The sequence below is a fragment of the Hemiscyllium ocellatum genome, unplaced genomic scaffold (genome assembly GCF_020745735.1).
Source record: "Hemiscyllium ocellatum isolate sHemOce1 unplaced genomic scaffold, sHemOce1.pat.X.cur. scaffold_89_pat_ctg1, whole genome shotgun sequence".
NCBI classification, from domain to species: Eukaryota; Metazoa; Chordata; class Chondrichthyes; order Orectolobiformes; family Hemiscylliidae; genus Hemiscyllium; species Hemiscyllium ocellatum.
The window spans coordinates 879385-902683 of NW_026869294.1; the positions used below are offsets into that span (position 1 = coordinate 879385).

The 23299-nt window shown below is 42.0% G+C and overlaps 1 protein-coding gene and 1 non-coding gene across 2 annotated transcripts in view; one reads left to right on the forward strand and one right to left on the reverse strand.

Moving 5' to 3' along the window:
• LOC132814753 (uncharacterized) overlaps positions 1-16722 on the reverse strand; it is a 56106-nt gene extending 39384 nt beyond the window's left edge. The window contains exons 1-2 of the mRNA XM_060823562.1: positions 16663-16722; positions 13406-13594 (exon numbers count right to left, since the gene is read on the reverse strand). Coding sequence (XP_060679545.1) covers positions 13406-13594; positions 16663-16722 — 249 coding nt within the window. The remainder of the gene's footprint in view (positions 1-13405; positions 13595-16662) is intronic.
• Positions 12241-12313, forward strand: trnar-acg (transfer RNA arginine (anticodon ACG)). Its single transcript has one exon. It is a non-coding gene; the product is annotated as a tRNA-Arg (tRNA).
• Positions 16723-23299: the final 6577 nt, after the last annotated feature.

Below are 23299 nucleotides of genomic sequence, written 5' to 3' on the forward strand. Positions count from 1 at the left end.
CAACTTTTCCTGGAGCAGCTTCTATTTACATCTACACAGAGAGAAATGGAGGTAATGTTTTCGCTCTCTGAAATTTCTCATTTGACTAAAGCTGCTCTGGACAGCAAGGGAATTTTTTTTTGTTCATTTCATTTTATTCAATTTCTTTTAAACTCGCTCAGGTCGTTAAAATGCTCTCAAACTTTGAAAATTAGCGGGAATACGATGTTGTCATTAGGCATTAGTTTATCACCTGTAATGGAGCACACTCAGTAATGCGAATTTGAACTACATCAGATGAGCGGAGATCCCATTGAATGGCTGAGTAGACATAAAGTGAATGGAAGTTTCATGCTGATGAATGTTTTTTCATTACAAAACTTGCCGATGCACAAAGAGTGGATCATTGTAATGAAGCAGTAAAGGTGGCTATCTTTCCTGGTTATTCAACTTGGAACATGAGTGCGATTGGTCATGTCCGTCTTTAGATCACAACTCTGCAGAATGCCAACCTTAAGAACGCGCGAGCACAATGTCAGAGTGTGGATAATGGGCTTGATGACGGTCCAGAGATGGCAGTTAAGCTTTCCACTTGCTTCAGGAGCAAGACTGGCAGGCTTCAAACTCACATGCCTGCTAATCTACCGCATTGTTCCAAAGCCGAAATAAGGTTTGAATTATTAACCTGTTCAAGCAGACATTTCCTGCAATTGAATCACACAAAACTGAGGCCTCTGTCTACATTCCCCAATACAAATCCACTGCCTCGCAACTGAGTAGAGAGTGTGGTCTTGGAAAAGCACAGCAGGACAGGCAGCATTCGAGGAGCAGGAGAATCGACGTTTCAAGCAGTAGTCTTTCATTTGGAAAGAGGCTTGTGAGCCGAGGCAGTAGAAAGACAAATAGGAGGAGGCAAGGTATCTGAGAGTGCGATAGGTGGGTTGAGGTGGGGAAATGGTGTTAGGTCAGAGAGCAGGGTGGAATGGATCGGCCAGAAGGAAGATGGAGAGATAAGAAAGTTCATGAGAGCGGTGCCAACATGAAACGATCGAACTGGGATAAGATGGCGGAGTTGAAATGAGAAACATCTTGAAGTCCACATTGATGCCATGTGCTTGAACGGCCCCAATGTAAAAGATTAAGCCTTCTTCCTTCTGGCGTCGGGTGGTAAAAGTATTGCGATGGTGGATGCCCAGGACCTGCATGTACTTGGCTGAGTGGGAGGGAGAGTTAAAGTGCTCGGCCACAGGCAGTGATGTCGCTTGGTGTGTGTGTCCCGGAGATGTTCCCTGAAGCGATCTCCAATTAGGCATCCCGTCTCTCCAATGTAAAGGAGACTTCATTGGGAGCAACAGATAGAGTAAATGTCATGAGTGGATTTGCAAGTAAAACTTGTGACTTATCAGTGACTTATCTGAATGACTTTTTAGCACCGCCTATTTGCACAACCGTTTGCTGCTGCCTTCGCAGCTTTACCTTTCCACACGAGCTCCCACATGGTGGAAGGGATGAAGTTGCAGACTGTTCACCCAATGATGCAATCCTGACGTCTTCGAACAAATATGATGCCCGTGGGAGAATACACAACTGGGGTTGTCCATCCCTCACGGCTCAGCTAAATATCAAAATTTTCGTTAGTTTATTCAAATCTTTTCCCTGTCTCTTCTCCATCTACCGTTATAATGTCCTACAGCCCACTCAAGAACAATTAGAGGTGGTCACTAAATGCCAACTCAGTCAGAGAGTCCGACATCCAAGATTTTTTAAAATAAATCTGTCTCAGACATCTGCATTCCCTCGAATCCCAACCTTTTGATCATGCTTGATTTTAACTCTATTTTTGTCTATCGCCCGAAATTTCATGTATCCAAATCTCTTCATTAGGAAGATCTCATAATGCCGTGAGGAAAGGAGTTACTCACCAAGTGATGAAGAAAAACTGATATGTGTTCAAATCAACGGCAGTAACATTCTATCAACGCTGCATCGTGCCTTTCATATAATGGAAATTTCGAAGACTTTCCTCTGACTGGAGTTGAAGCACTCTTGATCGAGAAAAGTGAGTAATAACAGTCACTTCCCCGTGAGGGATTGATCCATTATGCGACAACCAACCGAATCACCTGTGGCTGATATAGCTCCATCCCCTTACTCTGGTAATGGCATTGTACACCATTAGAGTGGGTTTGCCTGTGTTGAACTGGACGCAGCATTCTTTCTGAAGACGGGCTTTACTGGGATATAAAGACCTGGTAAAACACATGGAGGGATATGCCTGGAATCAGAAGACGTCAGGAAGAATGAACAGCGTTTACTTGGAAATAAAAACCTTGCAAAGGAATCCACTGAGATCCTGCGGGAGAAAGCCATTAGAAAAGACAAGGCGGGGTTTCATGGGGAGGTGGAGCAGACAAATAGATCGCGTGGTCTGAAACCAGGAAAAAGTGATTTGTGTCCATAAGGAAATTTTCCAGATGATGTGAATTTGATGGGAGTAAACAGGAAGAAAATTTCCTCATACAGATGGCTCTACAACTGGAGTTTAGACTCCGAAACCACTGATGAATGATAAAGAATAGTTTGGAGCATGGCTTGGTTTTTTTTTCATTCTAATGTTTTTGAAATTGGGAATTATTTCTTTTTTCAGAGAAAAGTAATTTCAGGCGCGTACAGACACACAAGGAATGAATTTGACGGGGACAGAGGGTCTGCTCTGTAGGGTTGGGGTTGAGTTAAGTACACACTCTCTAATTGGTTAACGTTAATTGGAAAGAAATTGTATAACACATACAACTGAATACGACTAAATGTGAAAATTATCATGAATGGTTTAGCAGCTCGATCTCAGTGAACTTCTATAAATTTTAAAAGAACTGAGCTATTTGTATTAGCTCAGCATTAAAGGGAAGCTGCTTAGCTCAGTCTGCGGCATAACTGTTTTACGATACAAAGTGTTGCCAACAGTGTGGGATTAATTCTCGCAACATCTCAGTTTACCATTACGATCCTGATATCTCCACTCACCTAATCTATTAGGCGCTGGAGAGAATCAAAGGGAAATTATGCCATCGTGAGTTGGAACTGACCTGTGGAGAGACGCATCATTTTTTTCATCTGTTGCATTGGACATTTGGCTGCAATCACAGAGGTGGTATTGAGTGAATTTGCTGTACACATATCTCCCCCCAAAATATCCCGTGACAAGACTCGAAACATATTTCTGTTTGAATTCTTTAAGCTTCACAGTAGTAATTAAAAAAAAATCAATTCGATTCGAGTTTTTCCAACAACATTGAAAATATCCAAAGAGATAAATATCATTCTTTTTGTATTGTTTTAATAACCTGTATGAGTTTAAAGCAATTGCAATAACATGAAACGATATAAGCGTCCTTTCCACAATTTAACACAGTGTATGATGAGCGGTTTGAGAAATCGAATCCATCTCAAACATCACCCCTGTATCTCTATTGAGAGTTGGATATTCTCCTGGGGAATATTTATTTGTGGTCGTAAGTAAAGGAGGCATTTCCCAAGGACAGAGCACTCCACAAAGTCAGAAGTTAGATCTTTAGAGTGAATGCTGCTTTATTCAACGTTCTATTGCAACGTGTGTGTGTGTGTGTGTGTGTGTGTAAGAATTCAGAACGTTTGGTATTGATGGTCAGCCAAATGAATGCTCTTCCTGTAGAATGTGGGAGGCAAGAGTCACTAGTAATGTCCCAGGTGTCTGCGTCTGTGGGAAGTGCATCCAACTCTAGTTTCTTGGTAAATGTCTAAGGAAACTGGAGCTGGACTTTGGATCATTCGGGAGACTGACGAGATAATTGAGAGGAGTTTTTGGCAGGCTCTAACACTCAGGTACAAGAAAAAAATCGATGACTTTCAGTCGGTAAACGAAGAGGGAATTGGCAGACAGTGCATGCATCCACTGTGGTCGTGCTCCTCGGTTACAAGCATAGAATCGCGTTATTGATACTTTTGAGGGGGAATGATTTAGGAGGGGTAAAGCATGGGGTTGTTCCTGTTGCTCAAAAGAGACGGGGAGACAGAAAGAGAGCATTATTTTTAGAGATTTCATAATGAGAGAAACAGATTACAGATTCAGTGGGTGGGGGCACACTTATGATTGTTATGTTGCCTCCTAGCTCTCAGAGTTTGTAATGTCTCGCATCATTTATGTGCGATTCTTAAGGGAGAGAGGGAGTAGTCCCAAGTCATGGTCCACATATGAAACAACAACATTGGTAAGAAATGCCATATAAGGCTGAAAGTCAGTGAGCCAGAGTGACATCTTCGATCTCGATCAAACAGAGTTGTTCTCTCTGATTTGTTACCCATGACGCGTCGTGCAGAGATGAAGAATAGGGAGAGAGCTTTTGAACATAAGGCTACTGGGATAATACAGGGGGTCAGGATTTGGATACCTGGATAATTGGGTCTTATTCTGAAGTAAGTGGATCCTCTACAACTAGGATGGTTTTCACGTGAATCACAGGAGAACCAATATTCTGGTGGTGGTGAGGGGAGGGGGGATAATTTGCTCATGCACTTCAGGAGGGTTTATGCGAACTCAGCAGCGCAATGGGAACATGAATTGCAGCTCAAGTTTACAGGAGGTTTTGAGTAGTGAGACCATAAATAGGTTTTCAGGTTTGCAAGAGTGTACTGGCAAGGATGAAGATAGTTCCAAGTGTGTTTACTTCATCGCCAGGAGCATCTGGAATAATGCAGATGAACTTAGAGCATGGGTTGTTAACTTGGAGTTCGACGTTGTGGCCATTTCAGAGATATGAACGGAGAAATGAAAGGACTGGGAGTTCCTGGTGCTACAGTTTCGATATTTCAGTAAGAACAAAGAAGGTGGTTAGGGACGGCGAGGTGTGGCATGATTAGCCAAGGACAGTATTACAGGAGCGAAAAGAATACTTGATGAGCACTCTAAGGAGTCTACTGAGATAGAAAGATCTGATATTAGACTCAGGAAAGGAGAGATCACTGTGAATGGAGTTTTCAGTAACCCACTGAAACATTCCAGAGATGTAGAGGAAAAGATTGCAAAGATGATTCTGAATAGGAGCGAAAATAACGGGTAGTTGTTATGAGGAAGTTTAACTTTACCATTACTGATTGGAAAGTTTATAGTTTGAGTAAATCTGATCGGTAAGTTTTTGTCCAATGTGTGCAGGAAGATTTCCTGACATAGCATATAGTCAGGCCAACAAGAAGCAAAGCCACATTGGAATTGGTACAGGGTAATGTACCAATCTGTTTGATGTGGAGGGAAGTGAGCACTTTGGTGATCGGAATAGGTGGTACCTATTCATCTGTGTCACAATTGAAAAAAGGCAATGCTGTCGAGGAGAATATTGTGATACAACATATTAGAATACACGAAATTATTGTTCGTAAGGAGTTTGTGTTGGCAATTCTTGAAAGTATGAAAAAAGACCTGTCCGTTGTGCTTGATGGGATGTATCCTAGGATTCTCTGGGAATCATGTGTGGAGACATTTAACTATGGACTTTGTGTCATCGGCGTCTCTGTGATTAGTGCGAGAAGACGCAAACTAAGTGAATATTGACCCCTTCTCCAAGAAAAGCAGGAAAGAAAACTTTGATAATTGCAGAACAATGAGCCTTAGTTTCGTTGTAGATAAAGTTCTGGAAAAAGTTATGAGAGAAAGGACTTATGTTCATCTAATAAGGAAAAAGTTGATTTGGGATAGTCAATTTGATTTTTTGAAGAGTAGTTTGTGCTTCACGAACCTTATTGAGCTCTTTGAGAATTTGAGCTATTAGCTGAATGAGGGTGAAGCGATTAAAATGGTGGATATAGTTTTCAATAAGGCATTGATAATATTCCCCACGGTAGGCTATTGCATAAAATATATTGGTACATGATTGATGGATTTTTTATATTGGTTTGGATCCGAAAGTGGCTAGCTGGAAGAAGACAGAATGGGTAGTTGATGGGAGATATTCATTCTGGATTTCAGAAACTAGTGGTATAGCAGAAGGTTTTTTTTTTCGATCCACTGCTGTTTGTCATTTTTATAAATAACCTGGATTAGGGCATGGAATGATGGGTCAGTAAATTTTCCGGTGACACGAAGCTCAATGGAGTTGTCAACAGTGCCAAATGTTGCTGGAGGTTGCAGTGGGATCGGAATAACCTGCAGAGCTGAGCTCAGAGGTGTCAAACGGAAATTAATGTGGGAAAATGTGAGGTCATTCACTTTGGAAGGAGAAACAAGAAGAATTCTGGGCTCAAAGTAATATTCTGGAAGTTAAGATGAGCAGAGAGACCTCGGTGCTATTGTGCAAAAAACTCTGAAAGTTACCACCCGTGTTGAAAGATTTTTTTGGAAGGAGCACGGAATGTTGGATTTATTGGGAGAGGGATTGATTTTCAGAGCCATGAGGTCATGTTGCACTCCAGAAATTCTCTGGTGGTCGCAATTGTGGAATTGCATACAGTTCTGGTCGCCAAATCATCGGACGGATGTGCAATCATTGGCAAAGCTTAAGAGGAGATTAAATACGATGCTGTCTTTTTTTGGAGGGAAAGTCTTACGAGGAAAGACTGAGGGACCTGGGGCTGTTTATGACAGAGAGAAGAAGTTTGAGAGATGATTTAATAGAGACATAAAAGATGATCAGATGCTTTCTTAAGGTGGAGAGTGAAGGAACTTTTTACAAATGGTGATGGTCGGCACAAGGGCACACAGCTTTAAATTGAGGCTGATAGATGCCGAGGCATGTTCTATTCTCAGTGAGTAGAAAAGGTGCAGAAAGCCGACCATTCACCAGTCGGAGACGCACTAACTTTTAGGACTTTTAAATGATCAGGGGATAATCTTTTGCGTCATAATTATAAAATGTCGTTAAGCTGGACTTCTGATTAGGATCGCGTTAGGTGTAACATCAAGGGCCAAAGAGCCTTTATTGCACAGTAATATTCGGTCCTCGAGCTGTTCGCAGCCTGGTGTTGCAATCGTCCTGGCCAATATCAGTGAAATGAGCGTCTGGCGTGGATCAATCTCTCAACTTCGGCAGCTCTCACACTTCTAGTCTGCAAGAGAAGCACGGCAACCTGATCAATTGCCCCAATGGACCTGGCATCAGAGGACGTCCAACGGCTGCTATTCTTGCCACTGAGGCCAGAAATCCAATTGCTCTTTTTTTTGCTGTGGATCTGAATTGAAACTCACCTCAGAGGTGGTTGTACTGATTATGGATCATCCATTATGTCGTATCAGGTTCAGGAACAGGACAGAGAAAAACGTGGTGAAAAAAAAATGTAACTGAATATAATTCTGGATTAGTGATGCTGGAAGAGCACAGCAATTCAGGCAGCATCCAAAGAGCAGCGAAATCGACATTTCGACGAAAAGCGCTTCATCAGGAATAAAGGCAGAGAGCCTGAAGCGTGGAGAGATAGTTGAGAGGACGGTGGGGGTGGGTTAAAAGCAGCATAGAGTACAATAGGTGAGTGGGGGAGGGGTTACTGATTATAAGTTTACCGTGGCTTCCTGCGTTGATCACCGTCAATGTTTGGTCACTACTGTACTGGGATTTTCCTTCAATTCGTCACAGAATTCAATTCGCCGACACTGCACCAAGTTCCTTGGCAACGTTCATACGACACAATGACCGACATTGCACACAACGTCAACAATCTTCAGCATTAGTACATCAAAGAGCACGTGGCATGGTTTGTATAAATAGTATACAAAGAGCAATGCTATGCAAGAGCTAATTGAATTCTAGTTTAGATTAGATTACTTTACCTACAGAGTGGAAACAAGCCCTTCGGCCCAACCAGTCCACACCTCCGAAGAGTAACCCACCCTGACCCATTTCCCTTTGTCAGATGCACCGAACACTACGGGAAATTTAGCATGGCCAATTAACCTGATCTGTATATCTTTGTATTGAGGGAGGAAACTGGAGTACGCAGAGCAAACCCACGCAGTCACAGGGAGAACGTGCAAAATCCACACAGTCAGTTGCCCAAAACTGTGAGGCAGCAATGCTAATCAATGAAACACTATGCCACCCGTGAGCCACAATGCAAATTAACAAGATTACAGAGTAATATTCAAAATGTCAGATATTCACATTCATTTCCTTGGCCAGAATTCCAGCCTTGCAAAGGGCGAGTCTGCCCCTGAATCTCCAGAATCCACGTGGACGCCTGTCCATTGGTCCACCTGGAAGCCTATGTTCAGCCTGGCAGAGCAATTGTGAGAAATCTCCACTTTATGATCTAAAGCTGCGACACAATTTGTCTAATCCAGCTGAGATGGCAGCGAAGTACACCTGAGACCTTAATATGTTTTGACGAAGATTCAAAATGCCCTCATTATGTTAGTGTTTAAAGACCTGGGCCAGAAACAGCCCAGTCAGGACGGAAGATGAAGAGGCCATTCTTCACACCGCTCCTGCCCCGCCCCGCCATTCGATATCATCGTGGCTGAGCCAGTATATTAATGTCTTTTTTCAGCCTAGCAACATCATCGTGTTTCCTACTGGCTAACAGATATAATAATCGAGCTCTATCTTCAATAGACATCGAAATTGTTCACTTGTGAGGAAAAGAAGGTCCGTTTCAAGGCAGTTGGGTTCCTGCTCCAATAGTGCAGGTATTGCTGAGGAGCAGCCGAGTCTGGTCTGATCACTTATCAAACCATGAACTAAAACACAACTCTGGTGAGACGCAAATCGATGATCTTGGAATAACAACTTCAGCAATCACGGGGAATCCAACGGGCTTTCTCTTGCGCCACAGAACCGCGCAAGCAGGCCTTTTTTTAAGCACACAGGGTTGCCTTTTCCGCGGGACTCCCATCTCACGTATGTCTGCCTTCGTCACACTTTCCAGTACCAGGTGCTTATCCAAGAGTGCTCTGGCTATTCAAGTGTTTGTCTACACACTGCTGAAATATTCTACAGACACGTAGCTATGCCTCACTTTCAGATAGTGAATTCCAGTCAAACACCACTGTCTGGGTGAAAATATTTATTGTAAATCTCCACTGAATCGCTTGTCTCTTGCTTTTACTCTATGCTACTGCGTATTATTACTTCCCAAAACATGCTTATTTCTGTCACACATATCTCTCCTCTTCATAGTATGTGCACGTGAATCAGTTTTTCACACAGCCTTCTCTGCACTTGGATAAACAGCTCCAGGATGGCTCGTCTACCTTTACAGTGGAAATGTTCCAGCCCTTTGTCATTCTTATCATTTCCTCTGAACAACTTCTCCTGGAATCAGACGCTTCCTGCAGCCTTCAATGAAAAAAAAATGTCCTCTGAAGAAAAGACAAAATATCTCAACAAAACTCAACAACTCTTTTACATCGATGGAGAGAAAGGAGAGTTAATGTTTCGAGTCCAATGATTCGTTTTTGAAACTAATGGGACATGCGTGTGCGAAAAGAATGTGGAAGAAGGCGGATATGTCTGAAATGATTGAATTCGATGCTGGGTCCTGAAGACGGCATAGTCTGTCAGCAGAAGATGGGGTGTTGTTCTTCCAGCTTGTGCTGTGCCTTGAAGGGGCACTGCAGCAGACCGGAGTCTGAAATGGTGTCTTGGCAACACAGTGTAATATTGAAGTCACAGGAGACTGGAAGATCAAGATAATTTTTGTTGATTCCATACAGAACGTCGGTGATCTCAGCTTCGTCATTGACTCTGTTTTTCTCTCCCCATTGTGCAGTGATAAAATTCAGAGGAGGAAATACAGTTGTCTGGATTGAATGAAGTGCTGACAAATCACTGAAAGATGTGTCTGGAAGGTTATAGAGTGAGGAGAGTATTGTAACCCAGAAGGTCTTCTAGCCTAGACATTAGAACGTTACAGCACAGTGCAGGCCCTTCGGTCCACGATCTTGCACTGACCTGTGAAAAAAATGTGATGTCCACCTAACCTTCACCGTTACATTATTATCCATGTATATGTTCAATGCACATTGAAATACTCTTATATTCAGCGAATCTACGAGTGTTGCAGGCAGGCTGATCCACCCACGAACTACTCTCTGTGTGAAGAAATTAGCACAGTTATCTGTCCTATATCAATCAGCATTCAATTTAATGCTATAACTCCTCGTGTTGGCCTTTGCCGTCAGAGGAAAGAGGCTCTCATTCTCCACTCTATCTAACCTTCTGATAATCATATAAATCTTGATTAAGTCACCTGTCAACCTTCTTAACTCCGACGAAAACAACATCAGTCTCCTCAGATTTTGCTCGTAAGACCTTCGATCCACACCAGTCACCATCCCAGTCAACCTCCTTTGAGCCCTTCCAGAGATTTCATATTTTTCCAAAATTCAGTGACCAGAGCTGCATGCAATATTTGGTGGTGCCCTATCAGGTGGTAAAGCCGCTACTTCTGTGATTTTATGGAGTGGTGTTGTCTGGGCAGTTGTTGGGACGCAAGGAATACTGGTCCAGAGGGTCGCGACAGAAAATGTCCTGCATTTTGCTGGCAAGTTGTGGAGTTCAGTGGAATGGAATATTGGTGAAAGTGGAAAAGAATGTGTACCTTCCACCGCTTCCTGTCACCAGTAAGCATGTCTAAGTCACAACTCATTCAGACATATTTCCTCATCTTTAAAAGGTGTACACACTTTCAGGTTGCCATGAGAAACGTTTTGTAAACTATTTCATTACTGACAGGATTACCGGTTAAAGCTGTGTGAAAGATGTTGCAAATGGGCATACCAGACAAAATGAGGTGCCACGTGAAAAAATATGTGTTTCATTCAGGAAAGCTAAAATAGAATTGTGCATAGAAAATTGTGGCGAGCTGTCTGCTGATTTTTTTGATGAGGTAAAAAGAAGTCTTGATGGTGCTAATCGAAAACGATCAGACAAATGTAGATTGGAAAAACAATAGACAAAACTTCTGTGAGACCACTGTGCCTGAAACCTGGGTATGAAGGTATAAAAGCGGAAGTAGCAATATTGATCATAAATTGGCTGCGTGAAACGTTACTGATGAAGGGTGCCTGCCGGAAACTTAGATTTTCATGCTCCTCAGATGCTGCGTGACCTGCAGTGCTTTTTGAGCACCACTCTCTTGCTGACTCTGATCTCCAGGATCTGCAGTCCTCACTTTCACCAGCGGGAAAGGGGACAGAGTCATCATTAACAATTGTGTTGTGAACTGGAAGAATTTTTCAAGCGAAGTTTGATTGAGCGTTGGGATGTGGAAGTTCTGGTTAGATTAGTTTAGCCCAACAGCATTCTATGATTGATCAGAGCCCCCAGCGACCCCATGAGTTTCTCTGATTGCTTGAAGGACCAATGCCTCCAGCTTGGTCATGTAGGAACGCCTCTTCTTCGCTGTTGGGCATTATACGTCATCAGTTGGGATGGGTCCTGCAGCATGCATACGGTTAACATGATTGGTGAGCATGCATGCAGCGAATGATCATTGGAATGAAATGTCGTTTCCAATCGATAGTCGGTGAGTGAGGGCGAAAGGAGAGGGAAGCGCCAGGTGCTAGAGCCCAGATACACTATATATCTATACATCTACTATAAATACCGGAAGAAACATCAAAGCAGCGTTTCACAGGAGGCTCCAACGCACTGATGATGTCCCCTAGCCAGGGGACGAAACGTTTGCAGCAAAAATTTCCAGCTCGGTGAACAGAACCACAACAACGGACACCCGAGCTACAAATCTTCAATCAGACTTTAAGCCCAGATACAGGTTTCATGTTTGGTCATTATATAATTCTGGACCCAAACATAGTGTATCTGGGGTCGCGAATTAAGCCAAAGAGAGTCTGACTCTTCTTCCCAGAAACAGCCCCAAGTCAGCCACCTCTATTCCCTGGTTCAGTTTTATATTTTTTTTAATTTATCAGGTCACTGTTGGTTTATCTATCTTTAGTGTGAACAGAGATGAAAATAAATGATATTGTTTGAAATCATTGTTGTGGTCCATGAGGATGTGGTATTTTGGGGAGACGTTTGGTTGTGGATTAGTGACTGGTATTGATGGAAGAGTGTATCCCATGAACACCTCTGTCCCTTGCCTTTCTATAAATGTTTCTGAGACGAAAATAATCCACATACGAGTTTTTTTTTTGGAAAAATCCTGCATTGAAAGGTGATGAAGACTGGACTGAAGTTTGACAGTGATTATCTTTATTGCTTGTTCAATTAGTGAACATCACTGCTATTAATCATGTCCGTGCTAACATCAAGTCTCTTGAGCATCAGGCTGCGCGTTGGGCCAGTGGCGCAATGGATAACGCGCCTGACTACGGATCAGGAGACTGTAGGTTCGAGTCCTACCTGGCTCGAGGGCAGTGTTGACTCTTATTACGCATTAAAAATGATTTCTCTGCGGCCGAAATAAGGTATGAGTTCTTAATCTGCAGGAACAAGAATGCGTTCATTAAATGTCCCCGAAAACATGAGAGTCAATATTCTAGCGTCGTCACAGGAGGGAAGCTGAATAGACGGACACGTTGGCCATGGGCACTTTTCCATTTCACAAAGCCACCGATCGCATCATTGTTGCTCGCGGGAATGCTCGTCTTTGAGCATTTTTTAAAACTCCTTTGCCAATGGAATCAGAGAAGAATGAAGAGTTAAATGTCCAACTAATCTTTATAGAGAGTGAGTTCCAGAGTCTAACACCTGCAGACTGATAAATTTTTCCGACAAATCTATTCAAAGCTTTCTGCATCTTGTCTGAAATCTACAAACCCTGGTGATCGATCAAGAGCAACTGTTTCCATCAATCTGTAATTCCATGCTTCCCATTATTTCCTACACGTCAATCATGTCTCCTCACAATCAGCTCTGCTCTGAGAAAAATAACCCCCACTTTGCCTCGGCCAGACCACTAAAAACATTCTTATGCAGGAAATCCAAAGTGTAACGTCGCTGTTTGTTTTGGTGAGCGTGTAGTAAGATTTACTTCGAATACATTAGCTAGGTTGACTTCCAGATTTTAAAACAGAGAGAAAATTAATCACAAAAGTAAGGCATGAAACGAAATGAACCAAATGTAGAATACCCACAGAGCTCAGCTATCCAAAGTAAACTTAATTATGCTTTTCAAAAAATACACAAGTCTGATAATTAAGCCCCATAAACACAGAATACAAATAAAACTGGTTTACAGCTCGATATTAGAGGGGCAAAAGATGAGAGACATGCACATCAGTGGCATCGGTAGGCACATTGAAAACCTTCGTGTAATTATGTGCGGCTGATACTTTGGAAATGGTTAACAAATTATTTCTGCTGTCAAATACCTTTTGAAATTCTTGCATTCGCTGAAATTTCTTGCCTGTTTTTAGCAATTCGGCGAGTGGAGCAGTCTCACTTCAAACAGTCAGCACAAACTTTCAGTAAAAGTGACTCAATCCGGTAAACTGTCATACTGCTCTTTTCGTCAACAATGTACAAACATCCCTCATAACTTTCGTTTTCACATCCCGTGGGGCTATTTGTCCGTGTTCAACGACATAGCCCAGGAAGGTGACTTTGGCTTTGGCTTTGGCAGATTCACTTTCAGCTCGGTTTGCAAACCAGTTTGACTTCCGTATTCGATCAATCAAGCCCGATAAATGCTGCAAATTTTCAATCCATGAGAGACTGAATGTCACCAGGCACAACACACACAAGACTGTTGTGTATCCGGCAATTACCTTGTCCGTTCACATCGAGGGCCTAACCGCCTGTACTGCGCTGTATTTTTCTATGTTCTATGTTCTATTTTCTTCTGGAACAGAACTGAATAACTTTATCAATATTAGACAACTTTTGAATTGTCCAATTTTATTTCAGGAACGTCCAATGCAGAATTACTTGAAATTGGTTCTTCCCAGTGTGTTGCAGTCAATATCACATTCTCCCCTTGCATTCGTTCTCTGCAAAAATATCATTAGGCATTTTCCCATCATACGTTCTGTGAGATTCCTTCATGCCAGGAGTTCTTATCAAGTAGCTAACCTCACTCAATTTCCTCTCAATTTGATAAGGTCTTCTAAACCTTGCTTTAAAGTTTCACCGATTAATGAAATTTAAATAAATACATTGTTCCCAGTGGCAAAATTCTGATTCTTTTGTTTCTCATACACTTCCTGCTTCACCATTTGCTGCGATACTTTTAAGTGCTGTCTCGACAACTCCCCAACATTATTTAGTCCAACTCTAAAACTTGACACATCGGCCAAATGCTTGGTCTCTGTAATCTGCCTTATTAATTTTTCCTTATTAAATTGTAATGGCCCTCTTCCTTTATGCCCAAAATTGGTTTCAGATGGTCTTAGTTTTGTGGATTCTTTCGATATATTTCAGATCGCAAACAGCACTGACGTAACTCCCTTATGGAAAAAATCTGGCTACTCTGAACAATAAAACCTCAACATAGTCTTTAATAATTGATGTCGCCTTTCCAGTGCACCCTATTATTCTAGATGGCACACAGTAGATTTGATTCGTTTTAATCCAAAGCTACCTATCTACTCCTTGGAAAGTTTGGATGTGAAGTTTGTCCCTTGATCTAATTGTATCTCTGATGGTAGTCTTCATCTAGTTTTTTTAAAACATCATAATTCTTCCTCAAACCTTTTAGCTGTCATATTGCACATTTGAACAGCATTTGGAAATCTCGTCAATACATCCATTTATGCTAATTAATACTTATTTCCATCTTTTATTGGATGTAGGGAACCTACATAATGCAGCAAGACAATTAAGACAGATTCCTTGAACGCTGCAATAGGAACAAAAGATGCAGGCTTTATTATTTCCCATGGTTTTCCGTTTAGTTGAAATGTATGACACTTCTGGCAAAATTCAACTATATTCATCTGCAATCCAGGCCAGTGAAAATGTCTTTGTATTTTAGCCCCCGTTTTCCTCACGCCTAATTCAATTTGTGGCACGTGTGGCACTCGCAGCACCACTTTTCTGTACCCTACTGGGAATAAAAAACATTCTGCCCATTTCTCTCTTGCTTGAATATATGTTGGTTTCTATTTGCTCCTTAACATATCATTTGCTAAGTAATATCACACAAGGATGCATTCACCCTCCTTCCAAATATATGTCTTCTGATCCAACTGCTTTAATTTTTTCAACTTTCTGCTGTAACTCAGTAGAATAGCTGAGCTGAATATACTTGCGTTTTTAACGTTTGTCCCCTGCTGTGTCCCACTTATTTGACAATAAAAAAAATGTAATCTTGATGCATTGTGTATGTTCCCTACATCCAATAAAAGATGGGAATAAGTATTAATTAACACAAATCGATGTAATCATATTTCAGCCTCCTAATCCTTGCCTTTTGATTTCTTCTGCTTCCGATTGTGACTCTGTGATTGTGTAAAGACACAATCTGGGAAAATTCCTTTATCAACGTCCTGCATTGCTACTCTTGCCTGCAGCTCGACTGGCTTTTCAACTGGAGTATGGAGCAGGCTAACCGGTGATTGAGCTATATCATTTGCAAGCACAAATTGTATTCTTGGAGCTGAGAGTTTGTCCAGAACTCCCACTACAAACTCTGGACTCTTTTCTGCCCACTCTAGCTTCACTGTACATCACTGAGCAATGTTTCGTCCCACCATGAATTCCTGAGTACATAGGTCTTCAAAAGTATATATTTCCCCATCCTTCTGCATCACAGATTGAGACGATCCTGTGCTCCTGAATATTGTTGCCTCTCTATCTGCTACTCCAGGCCAAGGTAAATAAACTTTAACTTTGCAGTTATATTTTTCAAGCAGATCTGTCACTTCCCCCTTACCAACCTCTGATCGGTTTGTGCACTCTGATGCAGCTTCCCAGCCTCCACTGTGCTTTCTATTATCATGCCAACAAAACATCCAGGCTTGTTTTGTTTTCCTGCATTTGACTTTACAGTGCTTTCCATAGTTCTCCAACACTAATTTCATGTGGCCTACTTTATTGCAATGAAAACCTCAGATCTTGATCCCTTCAAGGTTTTCCTATATATCCTGTGATAAGTTATCCTCATGATCTTCACAGAGATTTAACTTTCCCTTTCCACATGAGGATTTCTCTTTGCCCAATTTCTATCCCTTCGGCTTAAAATGATTCTGGAAGCCCATCCTTGTTTTATGGACCAGTTCATTACAATCACCCATTTCAGCTGCTATCCTTGTCGTTTTAACAATATGCTCTTCCAGAGTAATCTTATCTTCAGCTTTTATCTCCAGCGTTTAATGTGAATTCCATTAATAATTGCCAATTTCTGAAGTTCAATCTCTGTCTCCCTTTCTCTCTGCTCTTCTGCTCTCTGTTCTTCGAATCGTACCTGAAACTGCTTGAAATCTACTGTCTTTTCCTTATCTCTCGCGTCTAACTCAAGCTGCTTCATATTCAATTAACATTTAAACATCTCTGCAAATTCTCATGAATTTTCCAGCTGAGTTAAATGCTGAGCTACTGCGGGCAATGACCTCTCCTTTCCTCACAGAAAGAGGCAAATACAACCCCAGCGTTTCTGCTTATTCCAGAAGCCTGGCCTGAATCAGTTTTTTTTGGTAAAACTGCCAACTTTACGTTGTCCCTAGCCAGACAACTCTTTGTACTAAATGAGACACTGCTTTCCCAAGAACTGTCTACGACAATCCAAATCAACACCCGAAATAAAGACACAAGCACAAACCGGGCGAGCTAATCGCTCACTGAACTTATGGCTCTCTGGGTAATCATCACTCATAGCCATGCATCAGGGGTCGTGAATCGGATTTTACAGCCTGCACTGGTAAATCTTTTTAAGAGATCGCCAACATCAGATTTAAAGGACAGAATTCCGAGAAATGAATTGAGAATTGGAATGTATCACCATTACTTGTTTAGCACAATAGGGGTGCGGTTAATCTCTCTCGTGTCACGAATCCTGATGCATCCATTGCGTCCACTCTCTCAACTGCCTTGATTTAAGTACTGAATATGTTGCCCCTGTATCTACCGAATGCGCACCTTCCACATATAATACATTTTCCCTTGAGACTAAAATTCGCTTCTTCTTATCAACACCTCAATGTCAGGGTCCTGAAACATTCGAGTTCCTTTCCCGATACGGAGTTGTTTTTTTCCCCATTCCTTGACTAGTGATATGTTAGCTTACTGGCCTTGTAAGTCTGCCAGCAGTTCGGGTTAATTTTACTTTTGTTTTGTTTTTGTCTGCAAAACTTGCCTCTGCAAAGTCAGGTTCTTACTTCTTTGTTTCCCTGTGCTTTTATTGGTTTCAAAATAAATGCTAATTTTCCATTACAAAGGACATCACGTTATTTTTAAAGGTCGCTGCAACAGCGAGGGCCGAAGTGCCTGCACTGCATTGTAACGTTCTATGTTGTAAGCTACATTTCCTGCTGGTTTCTCATGTCTCTCCTCAATGTGGAAGTTTCCAGTCACATCTTCCAGAGATTTGTCTGCACTTCGTTCAATAGAGGCAACTGTATTTCCTGCTCAGAATGTGATCTCTTTGCAATGGACAGAGGAAAACAGAGTCGGTGACAAAGCTGAGATCACTTAGGTTCTGTCCAGAATCAACAAAAACTATCCCGATCTTCCAGTCTCCTGTAACTTCAACATTACACTGTTTTCCCACCCTTCAAGCACTCTGTCTGTATTCCTGATGAGGGGCTGTTGCCCGAAACGTCGATTTTGCTGCTCCTCGGATGCTGCCTGAACTACTGTACAATTCCAGCCACACTCTAATCGAGACACTGTGTTCCCAGGCCACTATTCCAGTCTCTGGTTTGCTGCAGTGCTCCTTCAGGGAATAACTCAAGCTGGAATACCTTCAACTCATTTTATACAGACAGACCATGCAAACGTTAGGACCCAACATCGAGTTCAATCATTTTAGAACCCGTCCGCCCTCTTCCACATTCTCCACCCACCCGTCCATCCCATCAGTTCCGAAGACAGATCGTTGGACTCGAAATGTTAACTTTCCTTTTCATGAGATATGGACACTAGCAGTTGATTTTGTTCAGACCTTTTGGCTTTACTTCAGGGAACTTTGCTTGTCCGTTGCAATCGCCAGACTGCTGGAAGCTTCTGATTGCAGGATGAGATTCTCAGAGGAGATGACAGGAATGGCAAGGGCTGGACCATTTCCATTGTGAAGGTAAACGAGCTAGGTTGGGGGATGTTTATCGAAGAGCAGAGAAGGCTCATTGAGTAACCGATTAAGGTGCACATCTTATGAAAAGGATATATATGTATGAGAGGGATCAGACTATATTTGGAAGGAATACAGTGGCATAAATGAAATACAGGAGACAAGATGTTTTGAGGAGAATTTGCGACAATGCTTTCACCAGTACAGTGTTGCGAATCTGGAAATCATTATCTGAGCATGTGGTAAAGCTACGTGTCAGGAGAACATTCCAGCAGTCTGTAGACGTACATTTGAAGAGCCAGAGCACACGTGGATAAGGAACAGGTACTGGAAAGTGTAACCATGACAGACAGATGCGAGATGGGTGTCCTGAACGCAATGGGTCAAAGACAAATTTGTGTGTTCAAAGGCAATTGCAGGCGTGGCTCTGTGTTGCAATGGATAGTGCATTGGACTTCTATGTCACTGCCCAGATTGTAATTCAAAGGTTGTGGGTTCGAGTCCCATTAGAGTCGACTTTTAGTTTATGGTTTGGAAGACGGTCAGAGCAGACTCAGCTGCTCATCTGCAAAACCAACAATATTCGTGCAGAAACCCAACTGTCTCGAAACGAAATATTTTCCTCTCACAATTTTAAATTTTCGATGTCTATTTATGATAGAGATCAATAAACATCTGTTAGTCAGTAGACAACACGATGATGCGGATAGGCTGGAAAAAGACACAAAATTGTTGTGTCAGCCATGATGATATTGAATCATGGAGCGGGGCCAGATCGGTATTAACAATGGGCTCCTTTGTGTCTGTGCCATTTCTGGTCGAGATTTTTAAACAATCGTAATGATAACAATATGAATTAAACACCACGAAATATTTTGGTCTCACCTCCACATCCCTTCCCTTCCAGCTGGAATAGACAGCTCTTGTTTTAGCTTTAGATCAGACAGCGGAGAATTCTGACAAGTTCTCCTTCAGGCTGAATGTTGCTTCGCATGGGTTTCAAAGTGGATACATGGAGCAAGCAAATGCATGGATTCAGGGGATTCGGGGCAGATTTCCCTTTTGCTGGGCTGGAATTCTGGCCAAGGTAATGAACGTGAAGTTCTGACATTTTGAATCTTACTCTGGATTCTTGCGACTTCAGCAATTAAATCGGAATTCACGTTGCCCTTGCATAACATTATTCAATCTTCACTGTTTATAAAAACCATGCCAAGTTCTCGTGGGTGCAGTATGCTGAATATTGTTGTCGTTGTGTGCAGTGTGGGTCGATGTGTCATATGAACATGCCGATGGAAGTTGGTGAAATTTCAGTGAATCGAATTCCCTGACGAAGTGAAACCGATCGAAGGAAAACCCCAGTCCAGTGGCGAAATGACATTTCTGGTGATCAACACAGGACACCACTGTAAACGTACGCGGCATTCAATAAAGTCGATTTCCGCCACATTTTTCTATGCCACATTTCCACCACATTTCTGGGACATTATTGTAATCTCTACGCTCTCACATTCCATAGGAAGAACATTCAAATGGCCAACTATCCATTACTAATGTCCTGAATTCACACACACATGCACATATATGCGCATATTTATATATCCACACAGATATAAATGTATGTGTGCATGCATGTATATGTCTGTGCAAAAATATTTAAAAGTTACCAAAGAACGTTGAGTAAAACAACATTTATTCTAAAAAAAATATGATTTCTTGGAGTGCTCTGTCCTTAGGAAATGCCTCAGTTACTTAAGACCAGCCATAAATACTCCCTGAGTGAATATCCAACACTCAATAGAGATACAGAGGTGATTTCTGCAAACAATGACGTCTTTCATACCGCTGATCCTGCGCTGTGTTAAATTCTGGAAAGGATGTTTAGCTCTTTACATATTACCGGTGTTGCTGCAAGCTCGCACAGGCCATTAAAGCAGTCCACAAAATATTAGATTTAACTCATTGGACATTTTGACTGTTACCAGAAAAACTGGAATCGAAACGATAACGATGTTTTAAGTATTGCTGTGAAGATTACAGAATTGCAGTAGGAATATTTTTCGTGTCTTGTTACAGGATATTTTTGGGGGAGATGAGTGAGCAGCATATGGACTCACTCCCTTCTCTGTGATTGCAGCCAAATATTCCAATGCAACACATGAAAGGATAAAGGTGCATTACATTAGCAGGTCAGTTCCCACTCACGATAGTATAGTTTCACTTTGATTATCGCCATCGTCTAAAGTATTAGCTGAGTTGGGAGATCATGATCCTGAGGGTATGCTGAGACATTGCGAGAATTAATCCCACACTGTTGGCTTCACTTTATATCATAAACCAGTTATGCAGCGGACTGAGCTAACTGGCTTCCCTTTCATGCTCAGTTTTTTGTACAATTTATAGAAGTTCACGTGGAACAAGCTGCTGAACCTTTCCTCACAATCAGCACATGCTGTACTTAGTCCTACTCAGTTGAAGGTGTTATGAACTTTCTATCCAATTAACTTTAACCAATTACAGAGTGTGCACGTAACGCGTACCCATCATGACCGCCCGGACACCCTGTCATGGTGAAATTCATTCCTCGCGTGTCTGCACGTGTCTTCACAAATATATTAGGATCAGCTTCTCAATAATCTTTCCAGCGAAGAAGAAATCGTTTTCGAATTCAACTGCTGTAGAAGGAAAAGGATAACTTTCCAAACTTCTCTTTGTCATTCATCGCTGGTTTTGAAGTTCTAAAGTTTTGATATAGATACATCCAAATGAAGGCATTTCCCTCCTGTTTACTCTCACCAAATTCTCATCGCCTGGAAACCTTCCATACGGACACAACTCAGTTTTACCTGGTGTCACGCCACATGATCTATTCGTTTTTTCCACCAGCCCATGAAACCTCGCCTTGTCTTTTCAAATGGCATTACCCCTCACTACATCGATGGCTTCCTTTACATTTTTTTGTTTCCAAGTAAACACTGTCCATTCTTCCTGACGTCTTTTCATTACAGTCATTGCCATCCATGTTTTTTATTATCTCTTTATATCCCTGTATAGCCAATGTTGGGAAAGGATGCTGGGTCCAATGCAGCACATTAAAACTCGGTCTAATGCTGTGTACTGCCATTACCAATGTAAGGAAAATAGATGCTAGTTCAGGCAAAAGGGAATCCGTTGGTTGTCGCGTAATGGATCAATCCCTGACTGGGAAGTGACTGTTTTTCCTCACTTTTCTCCCTGGTCTGAACATTTGCTAAAGCAACACACTAAGGGAACATAGAATGACTATAGTTCAGAAACTGGCTATTCATTGCAAACAATGCACACCCAGTCCTCCAGGGATTAACGCTCACAGAACAATTTTTCTCTTCATTTGCGCCTGAAGTTCGCACCTTACTGACAGTCAACCCAGTTGTAGGCAAATCATATCTCTGGCGCTGTGAGGCAGCAGTGATAACCAGTGAACCACCTTATGGCCGTGTACAATATTGCAAGCCACATGTGGACGCGTTTGTCATGTGATTCCTGTCAAAGATGCTCTACTTTGTTGTTACCCTGACCAGGAACAATAAATTCTGATTCCCTGACCTAGAAATGAACCCAAACCACAGCGGTGAAAGTGCTGCATCGGAACCACTGGTCGACCAGGTAGGACGGCATGTGCAATTGTGTCTTCTCTTAACAGCATAGCTTTCTTTTCCTGTGATGAGACATTTCTATCGAAAAAGAATGTTCGTGACACCGTGCTTTTACAGCACAGAATAATACATCATGTCAGTACCAGTCATCAAACATCCATCCATTCTCCTTTCCAGGTACCACTACTTGGTCCACAGCCTGACGTCTGAAGTGTTCATCTCAATGAGACTTTCCATGCAAAGTTTTAATTTCAAATGAACCAGCGACAGAGACTGAAGTCAGATACCGTCACGTTTGTTCATGACCTGGCGGAGAACTGAACCTCATTTTGACCCATAGATGGAACTATACAGACACATCTTTTGAGAGTGACAAAGGCCTCAGGACATCCCAACTAACATAAAATGAGGAATTGAACCGTTTGGCCTCTTCTTTCTTCATTACTAGCTTTAAAATCCGATTCTGTTGACAAAAGCAGAGGTGTAAACTGACAGGAGGCTGTCCTTCGAAGACTGCCCCAATCGTGAATATTTGGTATCTGCAAACCGTCGATGTATCCACCTGTGAGGCAGACTGGCTAGCTGTGCTCTTCCATCCTCTGACTGGTTTAATTTGGATTCCAGCGCATTCCTGTCTCTACATAAGGAACAGGAGCATACAGCCGCATTCCTGTAAGTTTTCGTTCCCCCATTGTTTCACCGTTAGTTTACTGCTTCTAATGAGTCACGTTTTTCTTCCTGCCAAACGAAGGCATTCTTCGCATCAGAAGATTGACATCCACAATATCCTCAGGGGAAAAACACGGATGTGGACTTCCAAACTGAAATGGCTGAGGCCTGGTCTGCGCAAAAAATGACTTTCAGCTTTTCCTTCAAAAATAAGTCCTAACAACACACACAATGCACCTACGGATGCTTGTTGCAAAGTTGTAAGGAAATTCAGCAAGGCTGCCGTGAGAATGGAGGTTACAACCGCTGGTTTACAAAACCAGCCTCGAACCACTGAGTTATAGAAGAACTAAATTCTGAGTCGTTTTGAGTCTGACAAAAGATGATGACCTCGAGCAGAACAAATTCGTTCAAATCAGTTTTGTGATACAAATTTCGTTTTATGTGACAAAATACGCCTTGAAACCCACTTCTTTGATCGCTTGTTTGATGTCACACTTTGTCAGCTTCCCAAGTTTTCATAATGGAACAGGGATCAACATTTGTATAACCTCCCGGCAGACTAAAATCTTTGACGTTTCTATTATGATTTTGGTGCTAGAAGGTGACACTCTGAAAATAGGAACAGAAGTGTTTCAGATGGGAAAGAAAGCAAATCGAACTCTGGCCTTCATCGGTCACAACGTTTGGTATCGTGATTTGCATCTGATGTTGTAATTGTATAAAACTTCTGTTTGGCCACATTTGGAGTACTGTGTGCATATCTCATCTCAAAATAGCAAGGATGTGGAGGATTCGGAGAGGGTACAAAAAGGGTTTATCAACACGTTACCAGTATTGTGTTTTTAAAGGTGTGTTAGGTATAA